At 43.4% G+C, this 27,007-nt stretch overlaps 2 protein-coding genes across 7 annotated transcripts in view; one reads left to right on the forward strand and one right to left on the reverse strand.

Annotated features, from left to right (window-relative positions):
• Positions 1–9,086, forward strand: part of TMEM263 (transmembrane protein 263) — a 33,431-nt gene extending 24,345 nt beyond the window's left edge. For all 6 annotated transcript variants that reach the window (XM_075123419.1, XM_075123416.1, XM_048832294.2 and 3 more), the window contains one exon: positions 6,421–9,086. In XM_075123419.1, the coding sequence (XP_074979520.1) occupies positions 6,421–6,707 (287 nt within the window). In that variant the 3' untranslated portion in view covers positions 6,708–9,086. The remainder of the gene's footprint in view (positions 1–6,420) is intronic.
• A 4,035-nt stretch (positions 9,087–13,121) lies between these two features.
• On the reverse strand, positions 13,122–20,458 carry MTERF2 (mitochondrial transcription termination factor 2). Its single transcript, XM_048832303.2, has 2 exons — positions 20,112–20,458; positions 13,122–16,238 (listed from the first exon to the last, which is right to left on the reverse strand). Exon 2 carries the CDS (start codon positions 16,222–16,224, stop codon positions 15,040–15,042), a length of 1,185 nt encoding a protein of 394 aa, XP_048688260.1. The 5' UTR covers positions 16,225–16,238; positions 20,112–20,458; the 3' UTR covers positions 13,122–15,039.
• Positions 20,459–27,007: the final 6,549 nt, after the last annotated feature.

Consider the following 27,007-nt stretch of genomic DNA (forward strand, 5'->3'; position numbering starts at 1 on the left):
ACAGAGAAGTGGGGGTGGAAGGGCAGGAGGGCACAGAATTGGATGGGGTATCCCCTCTACCATGCGGAGCACCCAGCAGTCTGAGGTGATACGGGATCGTGCCCAGTAGAAAGGGGGTAGTGGGACGAGAAGGTAAGGCGGGGTGGATCCAGTCTTTGTGGTACACCATCCCAGACTATGCCTTCAAAAGGCCGGTTTGGGCCCTGAAGACCAGCTTGGGGTGTCCCAAGCCGTGGCCAGAGGGTTGACGTGGCCTTCTCCTGTTGGTCCTGTTTCTCCTCCTGGACCCGTCCTGGCGGTTCTGGTGACTGAACTTCTGAGGAGGCTGTGGACGGAAGTGTCTCTGCTGCGTTGACGGTGTATAGAGGCCCAAGGACCTGAAGGTGGCTCTGGAGTCCTTTAGGCTGTTTAGCCTCTTGTCCGTTTTCTCAGAAAAAAGAGTCTCCCCCTCAAAAGGCAGGTCTTGTAAAGTCTGGTCTCCCCTATGGAGTCCAGCAGAAACCTGGAGCCATGAGCCCCTTCTCATGGCTACGCCTGTGGCCATAACCCTGGTGGCAGCATCTGCGCCATCAAGTGCTGCCTGCAGGGACGCCCTGGATATCCGTCTCCACTCCTCGACCAAAGCTGAAAATTCGGCTTTCGGAGTCTGAGGGGAGCAACTCCGTGAATTTAGTCATGTCCATAATTGTCTTTATAAATGTAAGGCGATACAGGAAGGGCCAGAGGGGGCCAGGATGTCAGCCATAGGATCTGCATCTACCACTTCCTTCGCCTTATTGCCCAGACCCTGGGGGACCTGGCACAGCAACTGCTTTAACATCCTGGAGTCTTCCAGAGCTGGGGCTACGGAAGGGCCTCATCTGGTGAAGAGGAGGAGCCAGAGGAGGAGGCTGCTCTCTACCATCCCCACCCGAGGGATCTTGTGACCCCGAGGGGATTGTGGTCGGTTGGCCCGGTCCCAGTGCCGTGAAGGGTTGTGGGTATTGGTGCCGATGTCGGATCCCGGGCCAGTGCAGACACCTGGCGTAGCATCTGCACCGGGGTCTTCGTGACGATGCTGGTGCCGAAGGTGCAGCCAGCACTGTTGCAATGAGCCGCTGACACCTCCAGTGTCGAGGGTGGCGCTACAGTTGGTGCCGATGATGGTGTCACGGCCGACAGCGTTGATGCCGTCATGGCGGAACAAACATTGCGGACGCCACTGATGCAGCTCCTGAGCGGGATCCTTGGCTCTGACCCTGGCCTTGATGGAAAGCCCACGGAGTCCAAAAGAGCCAGGCTCTGCCATTGTGAGGGCCACTGCATCAGGCAGGACCTTCTATGGTGCCTTGAGCTGGACCGTCTGCTCCTACTATAGTCAGAGCGGTACGACTCCGACTCTCCTGTTTCAGAATAGGAGATCCAGGGCAGCGCTGCACCTCTCATTGTAGAGCGTTGGGAGCCTGGGGACCGACTGCGCTCCCTGGATGGAGGCGCTGGCATCGGCGGGTGATGGGGATCAGTATGACGACATCACCGGCTTTTCCTTTGACTGAACGGAGTGCTGGGATGGAGCCTGTGGTGCCGGGGCATCCTCCTGCCTTGGGGACAAGAATGGCGCCGTGAGTCTCAGCAGGTCCTGTGCCATCTCAAAAGCCTCTGGTGAGGGGTTCAGTGAGTGTGATGGGCCCGGACTTGACTGCCTCACTTGGGCAGGAGTCGACGTAGCCCCACTGTGAGCTTCAGAACCGTGGCCCGACTGAGGTGCCACAGATGGCTGGTCCCTGGATCTTGCCAAGGGGGATCGGCCTTTTTCCATCCTCTTCTTCTGCGCCAGCCATTGGGACTGGTGCCGAAGGCTGGAGTGCTCCTGAGAGACTTCATGACTGTGCCGAGCCTCCTGGGCAGTGTCTTGTCTGTCTTTGCCCCAGCTCTGGAAGACTCCAGGAAGATGGCACTGGAGTGCTCTGTGCCAAAGACGTACTGGGAGTGGGATCCCCGGCACCTGGGTCCGACTGAAGTTGCAGAGCTGCCTCCATGAGGAGGATTTTAAGCCGCTGCTCCCTCTCTTCAAGAGTTCTCAGTCGGAATTCACAACAGAACTTACAGCAGTCTTTTTGGTGACCCTCGTCCAGAAACCGTAAACAGGAGGTGTGGGGATCACTGTTAGGCATGTGCTTCGCGCGGTCCTGGCAAGTCTTGAAGCCCAGGGATCGTGGCATGCCCCAGTGACAAATGAAGGGGGGAATCCCCCGTAACTGAAACCTATAAGTGAACTAACTACGCTATACTAACCATCTAGAACTAACTGTTGAAAGCAAAATCCGAAAGTACTGCTAAGCTGCTTGCCGAAGCAAGAGAAAGAGGAAGTTCCAGCTGCTGTCACTGGCGGTAAGAAGGAACTGAGGGGGTGGCGGGTCAGCAGGGCCCTTTTATTGGGTGCCATGAAGGCCCCACTCAGGGGGCACCCAGGCCAACCCCACGGATGCTGCTAGCGGAAAAATCTTCCGGCTACTGCGCATGTACCTGATTGGAATTGACATGAACAAGCACTCAAAGAAGAGAGGCTGGTTATGAGATTTCTGGGTGAAAAGTACTACAGAATTGTGAAGTGTTTATTGTGTAGAGCAGTGTTGGTTCTAATATGTCTAGTGCTCTCTGCAAACTGGAAAATATAAATACCCTTTGCAGACTGCAGTCATTTTACACCAGCCCTCACTGGAAGCCTTTGTTCTGTAGGCAGCTGATTGTTCTGCATGATTGGTAGAGCCAACATCTTGAACAGGTGCTATGTGCTTATACATTTTCTGCTTAGAATTAATTTAGGAATGTTCTGTGTATTTTTCTTCATTGTAGTGATCAGAAACAAGGCCAGTGAGAAACAGTAAGCTTCATGGAACAGATCTAGAAAATGCCAGTAACTGTGAGGAATATTAGTCATGGCTGCATATCTAACATACAGCACAGGAAGAAATGAAATAACGTTGTTTCCACTGTTAAAACTACATGGTTGTACTAACACATGTACTCAAGTGAAATTAGGTGGCAAATCCTTAGTCAAAAGCCTATTGATAAAGAACCTTGAGGAAAGTAGGATACCAACTTCTTTGCTGTTCCTTTTTCGGCAAATACATTTAATAGCATCTTTCTGGGTGGTTGTGATCGGGACTGTTATGGCCCTTCCTTCTAATGTTAATCTCTATTATGAGTTATGAGTCAATAGCAAATTTCAATAACTAGCTTCAGTGTGGCAAACGCCCTTTTCCTACTCACTCTAAACACATTAATGTTGTTGAGAAGGAGAGTTAGTCAAACTACCTTTTTGACCTCTTGTTACAAGATCTAGAACTCCTCCTGTCATAAGAATCGTTTGTTACTGTAGGATACCAACAGACTGCAATCGAAATGTAAATGATTTTATTTTATTCTCCCTCCCTCTCCCCTGCCCCGAACTTGACAAACTATTCTTTCAATCTAGGAAACTTCAAGTATCTTGTATATTGAAAAAAGATTTAGTATTAAATATGCCACATAATATCCTTGTATTAAGCAATTCTGAACCTTGAATATCTCCCCGACGGATTGACCAGGGTCTGAGATGTTGAGTCTTAATCAAAATGTGCTCTCTTTGCCGTGTGACTCATGGTGGGTTTTTTTATTTTTTTATTTTAAGTTTAATTTCTCCCTCTTTACTTCTTGTAAACGTCTTACAACTGTAAGTGAATCTCCCACCCTGCTAGAAAGGTTAATTCAAGCTGGCAGCATTTTAATGCCCAAATAGAGGCTACCATGCCCCTCTGCTCTTTTTTTTACCGCAGTTGTTTCCAATACTGAGAGAGCACCTCTTGTCTGAAGTGTTCTAGGGACATTTATAATGGATATAGAAACTTACATCTCTAAGGCTATGTCTCCACTGTACTGATGCAGCTGCACCACCTTAAGAGCTCTCCATCAACATAATAAAACTCCCCCCAACGAGCAGCGGTAGCGGCGCTCCCACTGATGCAGTGCTCTGTACACTACCGCTTATGCCGGGGTGTTTTTTTCACACCCTTGAGCAACATAAGTTTTTTGCTGACATAAATGTAGTGTAGACGTGGCCTAACTCACTGGTTTGACTCTCGCCCGGGTCAGTACTGACTAAAAGCATTATCATTGACTATTCTGTGCCATATGTGAAATGAGTTATAGATCTCCGTTCATTTCCTAGTGCATAAATGTCCACATCACAAAACTCATCATTTCTACTGGCAGTGAGGCCTTGAAAACTGAACTATATTCTAACTGTTCCAAGTCAGGGCTGAGTCCTGTTGGTGGAGCAGTCTGAGAGTGACTGCCTGGGGAGATGCTCATTGTTCTCCCTGCCCTACTCCTCATTCACTTGTTTTCCTGCATGTGCTCTCTATTTCCTTGATTGTTTGTTCCCAGTCATTTCTGCCCTACTTACTGTTTAGCTCCTCTTTGCATCTCTCTTTTTTCTTGGTTCCACTCACCACCATTCACTTGCTCACTTCTCTGTGTGTTGCTTATTTCCCACACAGTTAAATTTCTTTCTTCCGCTACCTTATCATAAGAGTTATGTAGCTCCTGAACTACTTCATTACTGTGGCCCTTTGTTGGTGCCCTGCTGTCTCTGAAACGTGTCAGAGAAAGAAGAGCAATAGACTTGGTGAGGACTGAGTACTGTGGGAGGTAAATATTGGCACTGTAGAATGCTGCTTTGGAACATTCTTAGTTTTACTGTGGTATTAATGGAGTAAATTCCAGATGCTGAAAATACCATGCAAACAAATGCTCTCGGTGCCTTTCTGTATGGTGAGACTAGGCTATTTGTCAGGTGTATGTGTGGAAGCTTTTCTAACCCAGCATCTAATAGTGTTGAAAATTGCAAACTGCTCAAAAAGTCCTCTGTTTATAGACGATAACATGCTTCTATAGTTAAGGTTGGGTTAGCATTTCCACTGTAAGTTTACTCTGTCTTTCTCTCTTCATCTCAAAGCTTACATTTAGAAACTTGGAATACTTAAATGTGGGAGGATAATGAGGATGGATTTCCAATTTTAAGCTTATAGAAGCGCAATCTAGTTTAGGATGTTTTCCTATAACTCTAAAGCTTCCTCTTAGTTTGAGAATATTTAGTCGTACCATAAGTACAGAATATGGGCTGCTTATGCAACATTTAGAAGATGTAAGGAGCTTTATAAAACACATGGTTCTTTGTTTGTACGGTGCCTTGTACTAGTGGTGCTGGGGGTGCTGCCACACCCCCTGGTTTGAAGTAATAATAACAAGCACCAAATACATGGTTTCCATCCTCAGCACCCCCACTATAAAGATTGTTCCAACACCCCTGACTAGTACAATGGGGTCCTGGTCCATAACTGGGACTTCTAGGCGCTTCGATAATACTAACAAAAAGTAATGCTCCCCAAAGCTTATAATTAAACTTTAAGCATAATGCCAGGAAGAAAAAACGAGGGAGGCATAGGGTGACATATAGCAAGATCTTTTGGTTTGAGTTTTTCCTGTGTATTTTAACTGGTGGGTTTTCTGTTGGAAGTCTTTAGTTGCAGTTCTTAGTGCCTTTTGGGGTATGGGGTACTTCAGGGCACCTGTGCACTTTCCTAAAATGTCTTTAGGGATGTTGAATTCCCCCAAATGTAGAATAAGGACCCAGTGTAGGCAAACTGGATGTGTGTGCATGGTGATAGGGAGGAGGTGGGTGGAGCAAAGAACCGGCCTGAACTTCTATTCTTCTCATCCTCCTCCCTCCCTTCCTTCCTTCCACCACCCAAACAAAACAAAATTAGGGAGGAAAAAGAAACAAAACAGCTTACTCCCTTCTCTCCCCCCCCCCTTCCCCCTCCCCCAGCTGGGATATCCTCCCCGCAACCACTTCCCAACATAACCTTAGTTCAGCTTCCCTTAGGCCCCGTAGATACCATGCTCTAGTTCTGAATAGAAATTCTGTCACTTGGGGAGACTGCCCTACTGCAAAAAATTGAATTTTTCAGTAGCCAAAGCCCAGCAGAGGTGTACATGTAGGTAATGAGGTCTTCAGGCGCTGAGGTGGAACTGACACTGGGGGTAGGGAGTTGGGAAGGGGAAGAGATGGGGATTAGCCAAAGGATTCTATGGGGACCCTCAGTTTGGGTACCCTTTGATCTAAACTTGGAAGACTCACTGTCCGTTAATCCGTGTTGTGAAAAAATGGCATCAAGGCACCCTTAGGCTTTGCTCCATTTATCTCGCCTTTCAATAAGAACCAACCCTGGGAACACTGGCACTTTCCAGGCAGGCAGCCAAAAAGAGTGCGTGTAAGATACGCATCTTACAATATGTCATGTCATTAAAAGGAGCAATACTTATGAATAAACTGTGTTCTTTTAAAATGCTTAATCACAACATTACTGACTCAAATGTTTACACTTTGTCCTTCAGGTTCATTGAAAGATCATCCACAGCAGCAGCCTGGCATGCTTTCTCGTGTGACTGGTGGAATCTTCAGTGTAACAAAGGGAGCTGTCGGTGCCACGATTGGTGGTGTAGCCTGGATTGGAGGAAAAAGTTTGGAAGTGACCAAAACAGCTGTTACAGCAGTGCCTTCCATGGGAGTGAGTCTGGTTAAAGGAAGCGTTTCTGCTGTGGCTGGGGGCATTACAGCTGTAGGATCTGCTGTCACAAGTAAAGTACCTTTAACAGGGAAGAAAAAGGATAAGTCTGACTAAAGGACTGAGACCTAGTTGATTTCCGTAATACTATGTCAGTGGCATTGGAATCTGCTAAGATTTTGGACTACAACAAAGCCACATGTCTTAAACGCTTATCTTCTAAAGAGCTATGGGAAAACTTTTGCTTTCCTCTGAAGGGACAGAAGAAGCTGACAGCACAGTGTATGAAGGTTCATTTAAAACCTAGATTCATGCTTTATATCTGGTGAAATGTTACTAATTGTAGAACCAAGTACATGTATATGAAGGGATAATACATGTTTGAATATTCATTTACTGTAAATCTTTTGCAGTATAAGACTAAGATGTGAAAGCAAAAAATTAGTTGGCAGTCTTTGCAGTACTAGATGTATGATGTGCCAGCTACCATTCTTAGTGGTTTCTGCATCCTCTTGATAAGGAATCCTTGAACTATGTAAAGGCATCTTCTGATGTGCCTGATAATTTCATATATTTTTGCTTTTTGAAACTGTATTTTTATACAGATAATAAACTGTCAGTGCATTCTGTTAGTGATGGCTGGCAAGAGACAGAACTGGAGATGTTCAGAAGTGGGGATGGGGGGGGGGGGGAAGTATGCTTAAAATGGATTGTGATAGAAGGCATTTTAAGTTTTATGTTTGCGGTATACTGATTTTAATGATTCATGCCTAATGGTTGAAAAACTATTTTTCATTTAGTGAAGCTGTGTAAAGATTTTTTTCTAATGGCCATCATTTCAACACAGTTCATAGAACAAACTTTAGACACTTTTTTTGATGTGTTGATATCTGAAACTTAGCCATCTTTTACTAAAGACAATACTGCTAAATCTCAGGTGTATTTTAAAGGTATCACTCTGTCACCTGCAAATGAACGCTTACTACCTGTGACTCTTTAGCTAGAAAACAATAGAAGGAAATGGCTTAGTTTCAATTAAGCCAAGGTTCATGATTCATATGGTAATGGATGGCAAACGTAGTCATCTTGAGAGAAATTTCTTTGCTGTGAAGTTGGAAACCACTGAAGAGTGATCCAATTAAAGAAAAGCCGCTGTCTAACTGCATGCCATACCAGTTTAGTTTGTTGCTTTAACCATTCACCATCTCCTATAACCAAGATATAAAGATTTTTTGTCACTACATTTGTATCTCAAGTACACTCTTACTTAAAACACAGCACTGTACTATTTAAACAAATAAACAAGACTGACTATGTTTAAAGCAGGAGAAATGTCATCTCAATGAATTGCATAGGGACAGATTTCCAACCTTGATACTCCTTTGAATGGCTGCATTCTCATACATCTTCAAGGATGTGCATGGGCAGGATCTAAATGCATGACACAGGCTCAGTTATTCAAGATCTGCTGACTCTGCAGCTAAGAATAACCTTTTGGCAGCCTGTAAAAGATGGCGAAAATTTTATGTGACTATTCTGTATGCAGTATTTCCTAAAAACGTATGTCCCTGCAGAGAATTTCTAAACATGTGAGTTTACTTTTAAGTGGCTATAGTTGTACAAGGAAGATATAAATGTGTTTGTAGAAATTAAAGGTCAAAAGGTATCACTTGTCTAAAATTTTTATTCCTGTTTAACTGATGTTGGTATGGTAAACTATTCAATATAAATTAGTCAGCTAGTATGTCTGAACCATTGGTACTTCAGCTGTGATCTGAAGCAGCTTTCTTCATTAGACATCATTACTGTTTAAATATATATTTATCTGACAGTTTTCTAGTGACTCTGTAGAAGTGGAAATGAAATCTTAAAGTATGTATTTTTTTTTTACGATTCCAACTAAAGGAATTATTTACTCATCTTGTTTGAGTAAAGCATCTTGCATTGCTAATCTGTCATATACCATTTTTGGGGATTGAAGAGGACCATGTAGTAAATGTAAGTTTATCATCTGAGAGTTCAGAGCCCTTAACACAGAGTTGTATGACAATCAACAATTCAAAGGTTCACAAATATTACTACAGTCACTGTTCAACAAAACCCTTACTAATAATCTTTATGGAAACTCTGGGGATTTTAGAGTGTTAAATTTAAAACACACACTCCTTTTTGATAAGCCATTTAAATGTTGTTTTTTTTAAATAAGACACTATGAAACTTGCAGAAAACTAGTGTAGCCTGAGAAGTTTCTTGCTATAATCTATACAACTCTACCACCATCTTGTAGCATGTGTTATGAGCAAAATGTATTATTCAGTGATTCTGAATTCTTGTAACTAAATGCTTAGAAGTAGTATAGGGTTTCAGTTTAGAACTTGGTCTTATGCTGTCTGCATATTTTTATTTTCCACTTAATGTATGACTGACCCTTTTTTCAAAACTGTTCTAATTCTGTCCTGCTTGGAACTTGTGAAACATTAAATTGTTGCAGTTTGACTTCTTCTGACAGCTTCCTTTCTAGATGCGGGGAAGGTAAAACTACAGGGGAGATGATTCTACCTATGAGTTGAATAACTTGGTGGGATGGGAGGTCTACATATTACATTATTTCACCCAAAAGTGTCACTGATTTAAAAGAGTGCTTTAAAGACCCCACCCAAGACTGCAGCTCCATTGTGCTTTTAGCTGTATGTACAGATAGGATGCACCAAGGACTGTCCTACTGTTCAGACAAGAAAAATAGTGGAAGAACATATTCCTATTTTAACAGACGGGGGAACTGAAGCAGAGAGAGAGAGAGAAAATGAATTTCCCCAAGGTCCAATGAATACTAATGGCACAGGAAACTGAACGCTGATCTCCAGAGTCACAATCCAATGTCTTAATCCCAAGTCTCTGTCCCAAACAGTTTTCAGTCAGGAAATAAGCGTGTCTCTGACTCTCCATGTGTGGAAAATTCTTGAGCTGTGAGACTGAGACTTTCTCAGTTCCACAAGGGAGATGTCCATGGCAGCTAAAGCATGGACAGCTCTTTGTTGCTTTGTGGGCAGAGTTCTATACAGCTCTGTACCTCGTTCTGAAAAGATCTTACAGATGGAAAACTCTGATTTTAAGTTATTTGAGGGAAAGGGGGACAAGAATGAATGAGGGTTACAACAATATCATTAAGTGGTTCTCTATACAGTTGTGCACATCCTGGTGGCGGCTCAGTTTTATGATGTGTTGGGGAAGTCAGAGGAGCAGTAGTTAAGATGGGAGTTCATTAGATCATGGTTAAGGTTTTAGCTGTTGGCACTGTGAGGGAAGGATCATATCCTCAAAACAGAATAAAGAGTAAAGGGGCAAGATTTGTACAGACTACTGGGAGGAATTTGAGAAGACTACCTGGCTGAGCCTGTGTGACTGGGAATAAGGTGGTGTTTTCAATTGTAACAGAGGAGAAAGAGGAAAATGTTGTAGGGAGGGGTGTTGGAGACAAGGTGGCTGATGTAATATCTTTTATTGGACCAACCTTCAGTAAGGAGGGAGAGATAGAAGTTTTACACTATATCAGAAGCTGGATTTCTTGTGGGAAACTTTTGGAAAAGTTGAAAACTCAACTCTAGCAGAAAACAGGCATAGGTGGTTTCTAGGACTACACATTTAGTAGTATTCAGAGTAACAGCCGTGTTAGTCTGTATTCACAAAGAAAAGGAGTACTTGTGGCACCTTAGAGACTAACCACTTTATTTGAGCATAAGCTTTCCATGAGCTACAGCTCACTTCATCGGATGCATACGGTGGAAACTGCAGAAGACATTATATACACAGAGACCATGAAACAATACCTCCTCCCACCCCACTCTCCTGCTGGTAATAGCTTATCTAAAGTGATCACTCTCCTTACAATGAGTATGATGATCAAGTTTGGCTATTTCCAGCACAAATCCAGGTTTTCTCACCCCCCGCCTCTTTTTCCAAAAACCACACCCACAAACTCACTCTCCTGCTGGTAATAGCTTATCCAAAGTGACCACTCTCCTTACAATGTGTATGAAAATCAAGGTGGGCCATTTCCAGCACAAATCCAGGTTGATCCATCGTCTACAGCCAAGCTCTGCGATACAACCACATTTGCTCCAACCCCTCAGACAGAGACAAACACCTACAAGATCTCTATCAGGCATTCTTACAACTACAATACCCACCTGCGGAAGTGAAGAAACAGATTGATAGAGCCAGAAGACTTCCCAGAAGTCACCTACTACAGCACAGGCCGAACAAAGAAAATAACAGAACGCCACTAGCCATCACCTTCAGCCCCCAACTAAAACCCCTCCAACGCATTATTAAGGATCTACAACCTATCCTGAAGGATGACCCAACACTCTCACAAATCTTGGGAGACAGGCCAGTCCTTGCCTACAGACAGCCCCCCAACCTGAAGCAAATACTCACCAACAACCACATACCACACAACAGAACCACTAACCCAGGAACCTATCCTTGCAACAAAGCCCGTTGCCAACGTATCTATTCAGGGGATACCATCACAGGGCCTAATAACATCAGCCACACTATCAGAGGCTCGTTCACCTGCACATCCACCAATGTGATATATGCCATCATGTGCCAGCAATGCCCCTCTGCCATGTACATTGGTCAAACTGGACAGGTTCTACGTAAAAGAATAAATGGACACAAATCAGATGTCAAGAATTATAACATTCATAAACCAGTCGGAGAACACTTCAATCTCTCTGGTCACGCAATTACAGACATGAAGGTTGCTATCTTAAAACAAAAAAAACTTCAAATCCAGACTCCAGCGAGAAACTGCTGAATTGGAATTCATTTGCAAATTGGATACTATTAATTTACGCTTAAATAGAGACTGGGAGTGGCTAAGTCATTATGCAAAGTAGCCTATTTCCCCTTGTTTTTTCCTCCCCCCCCCCCCCCCGATGTTCTGGTTAAACTTTAGATTTATGCTGGAAATGGCCCACTTTGATTATCATACACATTGTAAGGAGAGTGGTCAGTTTGGATGAGCTATTGCCAGCAGGAGAGTGAGTTTGGGGGGGGGGGGGGGTGAGAAAACTTGGATTTGTGCTGGAAATGGCCCACCTTGATTATCATACTCATTGTAGGGAGAGTGGTCACTTTGGATAAGCTATTACCAGCAGGAGAGTGGGGTGGGAGGAGGTATTGTTTCATGGTCTCTGTGTATATAATGTCTTCTGCAGTTTCCACAGTATGCATCCAATGAAGTGAGCTGTAGCTCACGAAAGCTTATGCTCAAATAAATTGGTTAGTCTCTAAGGTGCCACATTTAGTAGTATGTAGCTGTGTAGTAAACATTCGAATGTTTATGAACTTGTGTGACTTCTTACATGATCATTTTTACATCATCTGAATTTCTGGCTAGGTGAAGGAATGTTTCATTTGAGGACCAAACAGACCTTTGATCTGAAAACAGAAACAAACTGGAATGGGACTGGAGCGTAAATTTGGATAGCCCATTTAACAAAATTATTAAATTAATCCTGTGTAGCAAAACATAACTGTCAGCATGTTTGGCACTTGTTCAAAACACAGACAGTCCTTGCCCGCAGATCTTGCAGTCTGAAAAATGAAGACAAATGCGGAGAGATAAAAAATGGAAACCAATTTAAATTCTTTTTATATTTGGGAAAGTGAAAGCATAACAGCACAATAGAGTAACATGGGTGGGCCTATTAAATGAGGTTTCAAGAAGGATAATGAGAATTATTACAGTAGTAATATTTTTTTTAGAGGTGATCCTTACTGGCTGAAGTAACAACACACCAGTTTCATGCTGATTGAAGAGTGTACACAGCATTAAATTAACCAATCTGAAAGACAGAAACTCAAGTAAGTTACTAACGTACCCACCTTTCTTAAATTTTTTTTTAAAGTACAATCTCCAGAGGCACCATCAAATGCTTTTTCAACAGCAAGAGACTTCAGTCATATTCAATTACCTGAAAAAATTCTCTCAAGTTAGCTGCACTATGTTTCTGAAGAATTAAATGAGCGCAGTATAGCAGGCTGAGCATAATGCACTCAAGGCAACTGGAAAACACTCTTACATCAGTATATAAATAAGATATCAGCTACATCTTGATTTAACTTCCAGCAGGAAATTCCCTTCTTCCTCTGTCTCTGAGCCACCATTTTCATCAAAAGGTATAACTAACAGGCTGTCTATTTAGTGCTGCAATGGTTCAGTGTTACCTATTATATCCATCCTTTTGGATATCTGAAGTGTCTCCTTGTACCTGGGGGAAAATGCATAACAATCACAAAATTACAGTTTACTTAGCATAGAGGATGAATCCCCCTGTCCCTTGAGTACTGAAAGATAGGGACTATATCATAACACTGATTAGCTCCCAACATCCTTAAACCTCATTGACAGATCAGAAAAGGAAGGGTTGTTGTTTGCAAGGAAAAAAGTATTTATCTTAGTAAATAATCCAATACCAAGTTTCCTCAGCAGTTGTAAACCTCTAAGAAAATAAGAGGAAACAAAGAAAAACCAGATTTATTGCCAACATGTCCTTAATTATATAGCGAATGTAGCAAGTGTTACAGTCAATTGTACTGTATTCATGTATCTGAAATGTATACTCATGACAAGCAAAATAATCATTCATGTGTTACTTCAAAGAGAACAGACCTGATCTTGTATTTCATGCACAACAAAAACTCCCATTGTAGTCAACAATTTTGGTTCATTGTTGAGCCCCAAGAATTTAGTAAGTTTTTCTTATGGAAATTTGATACCAAATCAATTTACAGTTTGATATTTTTGATCACACTTATTTGAATATAATGTTTGAGTTTCCAGACATTTTAAATATGGAACATGTCTCTTAGCAGTTGCTCACCTCACTGCTCTTTCATGCATTATCTCCTGCCTGCCAAGGAGGAATATATACAGACCACTTGCTCATGAAAGCTTATGCAGAAACCCCTGACAACTTTAATTTGTCAGGTAACATTTAATGACTGTTTTTGTCATGTACCATTTCTTTCACACCCAGAAAGCCTAATGACTACCTACAGTAGCCACTATTAAAAGGTCAGCATTTCTCAATGGTTACCACATCATGGTATCGAAGATATCAGTTTTCCATATGCTTAGGAAACAACAGCAGTGGCTGTTTGTATATCTTGTCCACTTTTAATGTTCACCAGTTTAAAAGCAAAGACTTGTGCCTGAGCCACAGCTACTGTAAAAGGCATAAGACCACACTCTTCCCCTCAGACTTCTTTGCCTCCTTCCTTCTGGAAGCACAGTCTTTACCTCAGCTAATTCCCTTTCTGATCCTGTTCTCTTTCTAGTCCAAGGAAGAGAAGGGGGAATTAGAGACAGAAGCCAAGGCCAAAAAAAAAAAAAAGAGAGAGAGAGAGTTCCTGCAAGAGGAGCCAGCTTGAGGTTTCATAACCTCGAAAGAGACCCTCTAGAACCATTTTGTTATTTATTTGCATTATATGAGCACCCAGAGTCCCCAACCAGATCAGGGCCTGTAATGGGGTGTACAAATCCCAGAATGAGCATAGATGGGGAGGGTTTTTCCTATTTATAAGCAAGCAGCTTGATCAGAACCCCAGGCAGCTGTCAATCATGGAAGCAGGCATCCACAGCTGCAACAAATAGAGGAAACAAGAAAAAAAATGGAGAGTACAGAGAAGGAAAGGGAGGCAGAAAAGAATAGTATCAGGCTGTCTCTAAGAAAACAACCAAGAGACTGCAAATCCAAAATGTGAAGAGCTCATGGACTTAATTGGAGGTGAAGGTCCAGGAACTAACTGAAAGGAAACTAGGAAGGTCAGTCAGGAGAAGATGAGACCCCATGAGAGACCACACTAAGATGGTGACAGGGCCCTCTTATAGTAATGATTGTACATAAATATGGTAAATAGTCCTTGCACATCCTCTCAGTGGAGACTCTAGTTTTGTAATCTCCTTCCACCCCATCAGACTGCCAGCTTCAATTTGGGCTCAACCTCCAGTGGCCTCTTTGTTGCAGTGGCAGTTACCTAAAGGACTTTTTGAAAGCCTTTTACTTACCTGCTGCCTGATGAACAGTACTGAAAATTCATGCTGCTAACTTTTCTTGTTGGTTAGTATAATCGCTCTCGGCATTATCATAGACTGGCCAGTGCAACACCAACTGCTAAAAACCTAGGTAAATTGGTGGCCAGTTTGATAGGGGAAACTTCTTTAAAAATTGTGTGGTTAGGATACAATCTAAAAACCTAGTCCTTATTGTTATCATTTACATGATATTGCTAACCTTTTATTATGGTCACTTTTTGTAATACAATTTTTAAAAGTACTAGTGAGCTATGAATTAAAGCCACAACTTCATGCAGCAGACTACAAATTGGCTAAGGTTAAGAAAGGATAAAGTTCCCTTTTTGAATAAAGACATTCAAATTAATCTAAAGGAGCAACAGGATTAAACATTGGTCTCTCTCTCTTTGCTTGTATCCTACAATAAGTGGCTTCAAAATCTCTCTTTGTTCCATTCAAATTTTCTAGATTTCCATTTTTTATATTGTATCCTAAAGCAGCTAACTTTTTAATTCTGTACTGCATAATTTGGGTTGTCAGCTCCAGCACCACTGGTGTCTCTTTAATCTGATCTACAGAAATTCCTTCCTTCAACAGTCCCTTGAGTCTTTCTTCCAGAATTGGAACAGAATTGTAGAGGAGAGCGGGGCATTTCAACACTAGCTCTTTTAATTCTTGATCATTGCACTTAAAAACATCTTTGGAAAAAAACATGCTCTTCTGCATAGTGTTAGGGCTAAGATTAAAAATAAAACCTTTAAGCCTGGATAGCAGTTGCAGAACTTCAGAATCAGTGAAATCTTTCTTCTGGAGAAACTCCAAGTTCTCTTGAACTGCTGTGGAGGTATTTAACAAAATAAATGGGTTTTGACTCAATAATTTCAGAAGCCAGATCTTCATATTGGCATTAGAACCACCTAAATTTAGATACATTCTCTGTAATGTCTCTACTATATGTTTGTTTTTCTCAACAGGCTTGTAAAAAATATCGGGGGCACTTGTGAAGAACCTGGTGATTATATTATTCTTCAGTCCCAACTCTTGAAAGAACTGAACATTAGATTTCTGGTTCTCAAGATGTTCAACAGTAAAAAAAGACTCTGGAAACTGTTCTATTAATTTGACCAGTTGTTTTTCATTTTGGCATACTGATTGCCACAGATCTCTTTGAGAGTTTATCTCTGCTGGGGTACGGAGGATTGCCTCTGGGCAACGTTCCAAAATATTTGCTATGGCAGCCTTATCAGCTCCCATTTCTCGTAAAGTATGAGCAGTTTCTTTAACATAGGCTGCATCCTGAAAGAGGACCCACTCCTTTAGTCTCCGAATTTTTTTAATATCAACGGATAATCTGTAGAGATTCTCCACCGTTCTTTTGTTCTCCACTTTCGATTTTATATCAGTTGTATAACTAGATTGCTGTAAAAAGCTTCCATCCTGTACTTTATTCCACAGGGACGAGAGAGTCACCACTGGTTTGCAGCGCTGAGATCTAGCCAACGAAAATGTAAACACGTGTGCTGCACTATTAGCGATTCCTCTCAACATTCTGGAGTGCTGCACTATATACAAAATGAATGTAAAAACAAAAAATAGAAAAATGTTAATTTCTGTCTTATATGGTATGTTCAAAAGATATTCATGTTCAAACCTGAGCTGCTATAAGAGACAATTACTTCTAAAAGGAACATTTTCACATACTTATATTCATTCTGAAGTGGAATGAAAGCTGGAATTTCCTGCTAACATCCCAAAGGATGCTTCAATAGAACAATAAAACACCAAAATGCCATATATGGAACATGAGGCAGAATGTGAGTGTTCTGCCCCAAATACCACACAAGTTTAACTGTTCCCACATGGTTAGTATATCAATAGTCCCCAAAAGGGTGTTCATTAATAGGCTACTGGTGAATGCCTCTGATGTACTGCAAGATACTAGGCAGGATTCACCCAACCATGCAAAAAATGTATCATTAGCCAACTCATGGGCACTCGGGAGTGTCTTATTGCTATTAGAGTGTAGCTCTCCAGTTGCACATTTAAAGTATGGGATTCTATGCAATTTAGCCTTTTTTTCTCTCTTTTTTTTTTAACTCAAGTTCCAATTAAAAGGACCAAATGAGAGGGAAAAGCTAAATGCCTTTCTCAAATACTTTGAATATATTTGTTTAATTTTTCCCAGACATCGTTTCTTTCAATGGCAGTATATATTCTAAAAGCCACTGAACTCACTTTTTATAATAAATGATAATTTGGACTATTAGACAGCTTTCTTCTGACTAGTCAGGTAGGTTAAAAGTGGCTGAACTGCAGCTTGGCATTTTGGGGAGGGAGTTATTGTTATCACTCTTTCTCCTTCAAACAACTCCTTTTCTTCATCCCCACAGCTGCTTTATCTTTTTCTGTACTTAACTTCTACTGTCACCTGTTGAATATAATGAGCAAACGGATTTATGTGTAAAGGAGCTCCTATCTGTGCATCCTTTGGATTTGGTGCACAGATGTGACAGACCCAACCAGTCAATCAGAATGTGGTTTTGGATACTTAGTGTTCCCACCCACACTCTAACTGAAGTTAGGTTACCATTAATGCAGCTGCACATATTCTGAGATAACAGGAAGAACAGCAGTGTTTAAATACAAAAGGGCACTATCAGATAAATTTTAAAACTTCTTAAATTTCCACTTTTTATCAAAACCTTTTAGAAGCTAAAGGGGACAGTAAAAACTTGAAAAATCATATTTGTTTGAAAATTTTGTACCAATTATTGCTATAAGTAACACACCACTGATTACTATAGTTGAAAGTCAGCAAAAAAGATCAAATTCAGTTTGTGCACTTGCAAACTTTGTGTACTGTCAGTTTTACTGTATAGCAGTTTCTCCTCAGCTAAAAATATCCTTATAAAGATCAAAAAGAGAGCAGGAAAAATGTTAATTTTTTATGGACTTTAAGGAAGTGGTCCCCAAATTGTGGGGCATGCCCCCATTGGGGGGCACAGAGGAACGTTTGAGGGGGGTGCTGCAGGTTCTGGGCCAGCTCTCACAGGGGTGGGGAAGGAGTGCAGGCCAGCCTTGCTCCGCCCCCAGCCTTGGCCCCTGACCATGGCTCCCAGACCCGGCCTTGGTGCCACTCCCGGCCCCAAGCCTGCCCCCCACTACTCCTGTCCATGCCTCTCCCCTTGCCCTCCCCCCATGCTACGGGCCCTCTCCCAGCTTCCGGGAGCAGGGATGTGGACCAGATTGGGGGGAGGGGGGGGGACAACTGTGAAACGTTTGGGGACCACTGCTCTAAGGACAGAAGAGACCATTATGATATTCTAGTAGACTAATCTCCCACCTACCACAGGACAAAGAACCCTCCCCAGTAATTTCTGCATCTGACTTTTGTTTGATATCTTTTTAGAAAGATATCCAGTATTTCTTTAAAGCCCTCAAATGATGGAGAATCCATCAAGTCCTAGGTAAATTATTCCAATGGTTAATTGTTCTCACTTAAAAATCTACCCCTTAGTTCTTGTCTGAATTTGTCTAGCTTAAACTTCTAACTATTAGCTTGTTATACCTTTTTTCTGATAGATTAAAAAGCCTTTAATACTTTAGAAATTTAGTTCTAATTCTTAAATAATTATATGCACATTTACCTTACATATAAGAGGACACTGATGTAAAACATTTTTACTAGTATGTTTCTTTGATGTTATTTCAAATTTTTGAAGCTGAATAAGATTTCTACCCATAATCCAGGTCTACTATGTGAACATGCTAAAGTCACAATCCAAGGTTTTTGATGTGATCACAAGAGTTTCATAATTTAAGGAAACCTTGTCTAGCAAGCTGAAGCACAGAACTGGGACTCAAGCAATCTTGGTCTGTTTCTAGGTCTGTCAAAGCCTTGCTGTGTAACTGTTGGCAAGTCACTCAACTTTCTGTGCTTTAGTTTCCCAATCTTGAAAAACTGGAATAATATTTCATGGGGTTTAAGACCCAAGGCCCTGATCTTGCAAAGTCTTATCCAAGTGCTTAACTTTTTGTACTGTGAGTAGTCCTACTGAATTCAATGGAGCTACTTGGTGTGTAAACTTAAGCATATATTGTAAGTACTTGCAGGATCAGGGCCTTAGTTAAACTGTGTGAAGCACTATAGCACCTTCAATCCATAGCTCTCATAGAAATGAAGTATTATTAAAAGTGCTTGGAGACTTTGGCAATGGGATCCATAAAAGTACTTACTGGTAAAATAGCCAAGCCCAACTTTTATTTTCCAACTTATAAATTGTCAAAGAAAGGCCTTAAAAGACTAGAATAGACTTCAGCACCATATTCACTTATAAATACACTACCCACGAACACTTTTCCAATAACATCTAATAGATTTCTTAAGCAAAATTATAAAGTGTGAAATTTGGCCTAGTAAATGCTATCTGTGTTTATCTGAGGTCAGGCACATAAATCACAGGTTCTGTCAAAGGGACCCAGCCAACTTAAAACTTACACTTCTGTTTCAACGTTTTACCTATAAAAAATGCCCCAGATTACTAAAGTGAAACAAACTAGATAGTTTTATTCTGTTGACACTACTTTGCCTGTAGTCAGTTTCTCTGTTGTTTAGTGAGGGTCACATAGAAACAAGAAAGAGAAAAACATTTTTAAAAAGTAGAAAAATGTGATTTGTTAACACCCAATACTTAGTATGGGTACTCAGGATGTGTAATACATGACATTAATTTGAACTTAAAAATTGATAGTGTCCTGCTAAAAGTGTGGAAAAGCTATGGTTGGATATTGAAATAATATTGCAAAGTCTGTAGATGAGAATATCATTATTTACAAGAGGCTTTGTAGGAAAACACTGTCTTCAAAATAACCAAGTTCTGGAAATAATACTATGGAATAGTCGCTAACGCTCAGCTCAGACGCCTGCGCTTTGCTTTTTGAAATTTCCCCTTCAATATGCTCAAATGTCTTCACCTAATTAGGAAAACAAACGCCATTTACAGCCTCCCTCCGCCCCGCACTGTACCCAGGAAACGGGGGGCTCTCTCTAGCCTCAACTCTCAGGGGCAGCTCGAGAGAGGGATTCAGCGCGGGGTGACCCAGAAGAGCCGAGGATGGGCTAATAACTGGACCGCCCGCCGCTCGCGTGAGGAAAAGGCCGTGACCCAGGATCCTGCGCCCGCTCCGAATGGGTGGGGGCGGCCAGCCCCAGCGCCATGTTGGCAATGGGGGGTGTTGCGGACCCCACTGGATCCTGAGCCTGGAGGGGAAGGCGGCCGGGCCCCGCTGTGGTGCTCGCCGGGGGGAACGAGCCCTGCCTGAGCTCCCCAGTGGCGGGGTTGCCTCAGTCAGCGCGGGCCGCCCTGCTGCGGGAGCAGCCGCCCGTGCTCAGCCCCTCGGCTCCTGTGTCCCCTTCGGCCGGGACGGCTCCTCACCTCTCACGGCGGCTCTCCTGAGGGGCGACGCGTGGGAAGAGGGAAGGGAGAGAACCCTTCCCCCCACGTCCTTTGTACCCGGTGGGAACGGCGCTGGCTGAGCTCAAGCGGCCTGTCCCATCCCTGTTGCCCGCGGGGAAGAGCGAGGAGGCTGCGTCCCCTGCTGGGAACTCCCCTGCCCCGCTGAGCTGCCAAGGTGGGGCCTTTCGCCAGTGGCGCCCAGGATCTGGCCCTTAAAAATTAGCATGAAACTTGTAAATCGCCACTGGGATGTTTGCATAAAATGAATGCAACGAACCCAGGCCCCAGCAGGGTAGCCTGCGCCCGGGTAATTTAAGGATAGCTGGGGGAGGGGGACTAGGGTGTGTCTGAGTGAGGAGGGCAATAGTGAGGCACCTTTAGACTCCTCAGAAGTGCATTGCACAGATCACCGTAAAATAGCCAATGTTTTACTATGGGCTGTCCTAGGAGCAGTTGGTGGCTAAGAGGAGAAGCTATCTTTACTTCTGTAGGATAAACCAGAGCTGAATCTGCTCCTACAATTTCAGCTTTGCTGGTTACCCCCATATAATATCCTGGCAACAGCTGCACCAGATTGTTGACCAAGACTGTGGAACACCCAAAAAGGTTATCCCCTGAGAATCCACCCTAGGTTTGACTGGGCCTTGTGCATGCTGGGATGGGTTTGGGGGAATTTAGACAAGTAGTATGTGGATAACCTGGCAGTGCAGGGATGGGCCTGACTTCTCTCACTTTCACCATTGTATATTGATGTAAATCCATTGGTTTTGATGGAGTTAGTCCTGTTTTCCATCAGTGCAAGGAGGAGGAGAATACTTTGAGTCAGTCAAGCTTACAGTTGTTAGGTACAGTTGTTAATAAATTAAGTCTCAGTGCTTTAATGTACCAATCTTGTGGTAACCTGGGACACAGCATCCTAGACTAGATGTAAGTATGCTATAACTCATGCTTATATATCTTCTTCCTTAATTAGAGTAAGGATAAGCAAACAGACTACAGCATCTTTCTCACTGAGAATCACTTATGTCCATATTTCTTCCATTTGATACAACTGTTTTGTTTCAGTTTTAAATAGAAATGTTCCAATTTAGGGCACTGAGGCATGTCTGAATTTAATAAAATTCCCAGACATGAAAATGGAATTAAGGTTTTAAATAAAGCAATATCCTTTATTTCAAAATATTAGAATGTGGTTATTAAACAAACATTTGAAATTTAGGCTATTTAAAAGTAAAGTTCCAAAAATAAAAACCTCTACATGCATATCTCCAACCAGCACAGCACTAAATATAGCTCACAGTTCATACTCTGCTTCACCTACCACAAGAGCCTATTAAGGCCAATATCTCTCTCATAGTCTCCCAAAGAGAACAGAGACTCCCATCCCAATTTCCCTCTATGGTCAAGAGACCCCAATAAATCACATTTTATATAGGAATATAGGCCCAGATTAGATGTGGATGGACTCTAGTTTTAAACTGAGTTGGAATATTTCCATAGGCCCTAAGCATGTGACCAAAAAGAATGAGCTCATGAGAAAAAGTTGTTTTGTTAAGCTTGTTGTTACCCTTTGAAATATCAGTGTTATCTTATTTAAAGTTTGGGCTCCTTGCCTTGTCCTTCAGGCTTTGTGGATGTTATGGGCAGAGAGAAAGGAAAAAGAGAGGTGATTTGGGGCCTCTGTTCCTCATTTTTATCCTTTTCCTCTTCTTTGAGAACTTGATGTTAAGCCTATAAGGAAACAGTATTTGAAAGCCTTAAGGCCATTCATGCTTCTATTGAAGTCAATGGCAAAACTTCCATAGACTTCAATGGGAGTGAAACTTGCCCCACAAACTCTTCTTAAGCTGTGTGGATCAGTGGTAGCTTGTATAGCAACAAACACCATAGAGCTCTCTAATCATGATGGGGGCCTCTGGCTGCTGCTGTACCTTAAATATCAATAATATTTCATAAAGTTCAGGAATTGGAGAGGGATAATATGGAAAAATCTGAGGTGTCTGTACCCCACACAAGCAATGAAACACTTAACAGGAGCCCATACCTCCCAACATTTCAAGTGGGTAAAGCTGGACACAGCTCCCTTTAGTTTTGGCCTCTCCACCCCTCCACAGATGGGCCAAACCTGAGTGGTGCTATGACCGTGGCTCCAGTACCTCTTGGTTTTCTTAAAGGAAGGAGCACAGGCTAAAAGAGGGAAGGCTAGGGAAGAGAGCTAGGAGAAAGGTAGCTTTCTCTTTTGGGTTAAAGGCTGTGAGATGCTTGTGGAGGCCTCACTTGTTCTAGAATCAGAAGGTACTGAGCAAGAGTTAGCGAAGCCTAGGGCCAGAGGCAGGACCTCCTGAGCTAAAAGGAAACTTGAGGCAGTAAATCCCAAGAGGCTGTGATCGCAAATCTTAAAATGCAGTTGGGTCTGAAGTTTGAGGGGCTGCATGGGGAGAGAGAAAAATGATCTCCTTCTGGGGAGTAGGGAAGTAGAGAGTAGAAAGACCTGTGGGGAACAGGAAGGCTTGGAGAGTGAGGAGGAAGTCCAGAGAGGGATGATACCTCGTATCCACAGGACTAGTGTAAACTTGTGTGGCTGACCCTGACACAAGGGTAGGAACTAGACCTCTGGGGAGAAGCCCTGGGAGATGCTGCTTGTTACAAAGGCCCCAGGAAGGGGCTGAGGAAAATGCCTCAAGAAAGGCTAATGGTAGGAAAGAGTCCAGGAAGGCAGTGATGAAGTATCTGACAGAGCAGACATAGGGTATCTGGATTGGAACACAATGTAGATGGTGAGCATGGGTTCCCCACTAGGAAGGAGAGGAGAGTGTGATGACCAGTGGGCCCCAAGTCAGAGGGCTGGAGAGACACAGTCTTGAGATTATTTGTTCCAACGTCTGTTTGTTGGGCTTTCTGTTACTGCAGAAGGGATGGACTTAAATGTGATGTGACCTGACTAGAGGGCTATGTCATGAGAAGAGACCACTGAAGTAGACAGAGGTTGCTAGAAAGGATAGCTGCTATGCCACACCCAGCTGCAAAGGGGCATGCCAATAGTGAGTCCACCTTTCTACAATACACTATTACTCTATTGACAAAAATCTACTTCAGTGGAGAACAAATAATTAGGTGGTTTTTTTTTAAAAAATAGTGTTCTGCTTCTAAGTAGTTAAGTAGGGACTTCTGGTCTGGGTTCATTCCTTATTGGGAGAGAAACAGGTGAATAGAGGCAGGATACTCTTGTGTAATTATTTTTATTTGTAATCAGCACACACTTCATGTTGTTGTCCATCCTTTAATGCAAAACTGCAAAAGCAGCAGAAAAAGTTAAAATTACTATGTGAAACTGTTTTCAGTACTCCACCAACAGCACCTGTGTGAGGAACACATGAATTGCTATACTAAATCAGACCAGTGGTCCAGCTAATTCAATAGTTTGTTATGGACAATGGCCAACACCAGATGCTTCAGAGGAAGGTGCTAAAAGACCTGTAAGAGGCAGGATAAATTTCCTCTTACGCAACCTATAATTATTGGTTGCCTTTAGTCCTGAAGCATGAGGGTTTATATCTCTTCCAAAATTCATGGCTTTTTATTTGGTACTTACTGCTGTATATTATGTTTTAGTAAATGTGTGTGGAAGTATAACATTGTATAAGGGGACATGCTGGATACATTGTATATGAGAGGGCATGCCAAAACATGTTACAAAGTATCTGAGGGAGCACACGTAGGGACAGTTAGCTTTTGAATGGATAAGCAATTAAGATAGAGCCAGCACGTCTAAGAAGCAGGCATCAGAATGGAAGGTGTGAAGGGCAATTAGTTAAGTTAACTGGAAGCTGTTAAAGGAGATTGTTAAGGGTGGCAGGTAATTGAAGATACGTGACTGGTCTCAGGGATCTCGAAGGGTGGTGACTAAAATCTTTTTCTTCTTTTGTCTGTAACTTCTCTGTAACTTGTTCTCCAAAAAACTGTATAAATTAAAAGACACAAGCCCCACTCGGGGGGCTCACTTCTAAATGTATTAGCAGAGCAGCTTTGTTAATAAAACAGAGTGGTCTGATAAATTGTGAGTCTGAGTCAAACTTTGACATGTGTAATCACTGTTTTAAGTCTGCTAAACTCTTGGGCTCAATTATACTATTTAGTAAAAAGCGGATCAGTAGAGCCCCGTCCAGCCAAGACACCGCCAGCTTCCTGAGCGGTTCCCTGGACGGCGAATTCGGCCGAGATGGGGGCGACATCGCTTCGCTGTGGTCCCGCGCCCGCAACGCCACGCGCCGCCTGGGGAAACGCATCGGCTGCCGCTGGGAGTGGTGTGAGGAGCGCCAGGAGCTGGGTGTCCTGGTGCCACAGATCGGGTCCGAGGGCAACACCATCGTCACCCCGAGCGCCAGGGGCCTGCTGGAAAAGACCCTGAAGGCAGCCACCCACTCGCTGTACGTAGAAGCCCTGAAGCGCAAGCCGGACCAGGGAAAAGCCTTCGAACTGACCAGCAAGTGGGACGCCAGCAACCACTTCCTCGCCGGGGGCGGCTTCACCCGCTTCGCCGACTGGCGGTTCATCCACCGCGCCCGGCTCAACTGCGTCCCGCTCAACGGAGCCGTCCGCCACGGGAACCGAGACAAGCGTTGCAGGAAGTGCGGCTACTCCAACGAGACCCTGCCCCACGTCCTGTGCAGCTGCAAGCCCCACTCCAGAGCCTGGCAGCTGCGCCACAACGCCATCCAGAACCGCCTGGTGAAAGCCATCTCACCTAGCCTGGGGGAGGTCGCCGTGAACTGCGCCATCTCCGGTACCGACAGCCCGCTACGACCCGACGTGGTCGTCACCAACGAAACCCAGAAAAAGATCATCCTCGTCGACATTACGGTCCCTTTCGAGAACAGGACCCCGGCCTTCCGAGAAGCTCGAGCTCGGAAACTGGAAAAATACGCCCCTCTGGCCGACACCCTGAGAGCGAAGGGCTACGAGGTGCAGCTGGACGCCCTGATTGTCGGAGCCCTGGGCGCTTGGGACCCCTGCAACAAGCGTGTGCTGCGGACCTGCGGGATCGGTAGACGCTACGCACGGCTCATGCGGCGCCTCATGGTCTCGGACACCATCCGATGGTCCAGGGACATCTATATCGAGCACATCACCGGCCACCGACAGTACCAGGAGGAGTGAGCCGGTACGACACTGTGCACACACTGTGGGAAAGAGACTGAGAGGCCTTCCCCATCGGACCGTATGAACTGGAACCGTAAACCCGCTGTACATTAAACCCTACCAAATGAGGGTAGACCCATCCCCACCCCCGTATTCACTCACTATACCCAGCATACCGAATGTAGCTGTTGTGTGGATAACTTACCCCATATCTCGATGTCTGTACTCTGACCGGTTAAACTTTTCCCCCAGTCGGGGAGTTTGCAGATTATTATGTGATCCTTGCTCCACCAGCTCCTAAAACGCATTTTGCACCCCTCGATAATCTGTACCTTATCCCCTGACGACCAGAAACTCCTATGCTTGAACTCTGTACCGTTCCTTATTTCAACATTATCTCAAATAAAATTATTAAATCTGTTCAGTTCCAATCTGGAATCAGGGCCTGCAGCAGAGTCAGTCACTGGGCAACCTAAAGAGTGCCACTGGCAGCATGCGAGCTGATTTTCAGTGGCACTCACACTGCCCGGGTCCTGGCCACCGGTCCGGGGGGCTCTGCATTTTAATTTTAAATGAAGCTTCTTAAATGTTTTAAAAACCTTATTTACTTTACATACAACAATAGTTTAGTTATATATTACGGACTTATACAAAGAGACCTTCTAAAAATGTTAAAATGTATTACTGGCACGTGAAACCTTAAATTAGAGTGAATAAATGAAGACTCGGCCCACCACTTCTGAAAGGTTGCCGACCCCTGCTGTAGCAGATTGCTTGATTCCCTACTAATCAGGTGGAGTAGCTAGAGTTGGCAGAATAGCTCTCTAGCCCAGCACCAGCAGTTTGGTGCCTGCTCAAAGCATTTGCCCACAGCTGCAATAGCTCTTGCTTGTACCCAGCCTTTCCTTTGCTTCTCTACTCCAGGTAACCCAGCTAGGAGCCTTGGCTCCAATTTCTCAATTTGGCTCTGACCTGGGTTTCTATTCCTGGCTGACTGACTCCTGTTCCAACCACTAGGCATGAATGCCTATGTCCTGGTCTCTGACTGTTCCACAGACTAACCTGCATTGTATGAAAATACTTCCTTTTATCAGTTTTCAATTTGCCATCTTCTAGTTTCTGGGATGCATTAACAGGAACATCATATGTAAGACATGAGAGCTAATTGTTCCTTTCTACTCTTCACTGATGAGGTCTCTACTGGAGTACTGTGTCCAGTTTTTGGTGAGACACTTCAAGAAAGATGTAGACAAAATATACGCAGTCTAGAGAAGAAAAACAAAAACGGTAAGTGTCATAAATATAAAGGGAAGGGTAAACCCCTTTGAAATCCCTCCTGGCCAGGGGAAAGCTCCTCTCACCTGTAAAGGGTTAAGAAGCTAAAGGTAACCTCGCTGGCACCTGACCAAAATGACCAATGAGGAGACAAGATACTTTCAAAAGCTGGGAGGAGGGAGAGGAACAAAGGGTCTGTGTCTGTCTGTATGCTGCTCTTGCCAGAGACAGAACAGGAATGGAGTCTTAGAACTTTTAGTAAGTAATCTAGCTAGGTATGTGTTAGATTATGATTCCTTTAAATGGCTGAGAAAAGCATTGTGCTGAATAGAATAACTATTTCTGTCTGTGCATCTTTTTTGTAACTTAAGGTTTTGCCTAGAGGGGTTCTCTATGTTTTTGAATCTAATTACCCTGTAAGATATCTACCATCCTGATTTTACAGGGGGGATTTCTTTATT

Source organism: Caretta caretta, chromosome 1 (assembly GCF_965140235.1).
Source record: "Caretta caretta isolate rCarCar2 chromosome 1, rCarCar1.hap1, whole genome shotgun sequence".
NCBI classification, from domain to species: domain Eukaryota; kingdom Metazoa; phylum Chordata; order Testudines; family Cheloniidae; genus Caretta; species Caretta caretta.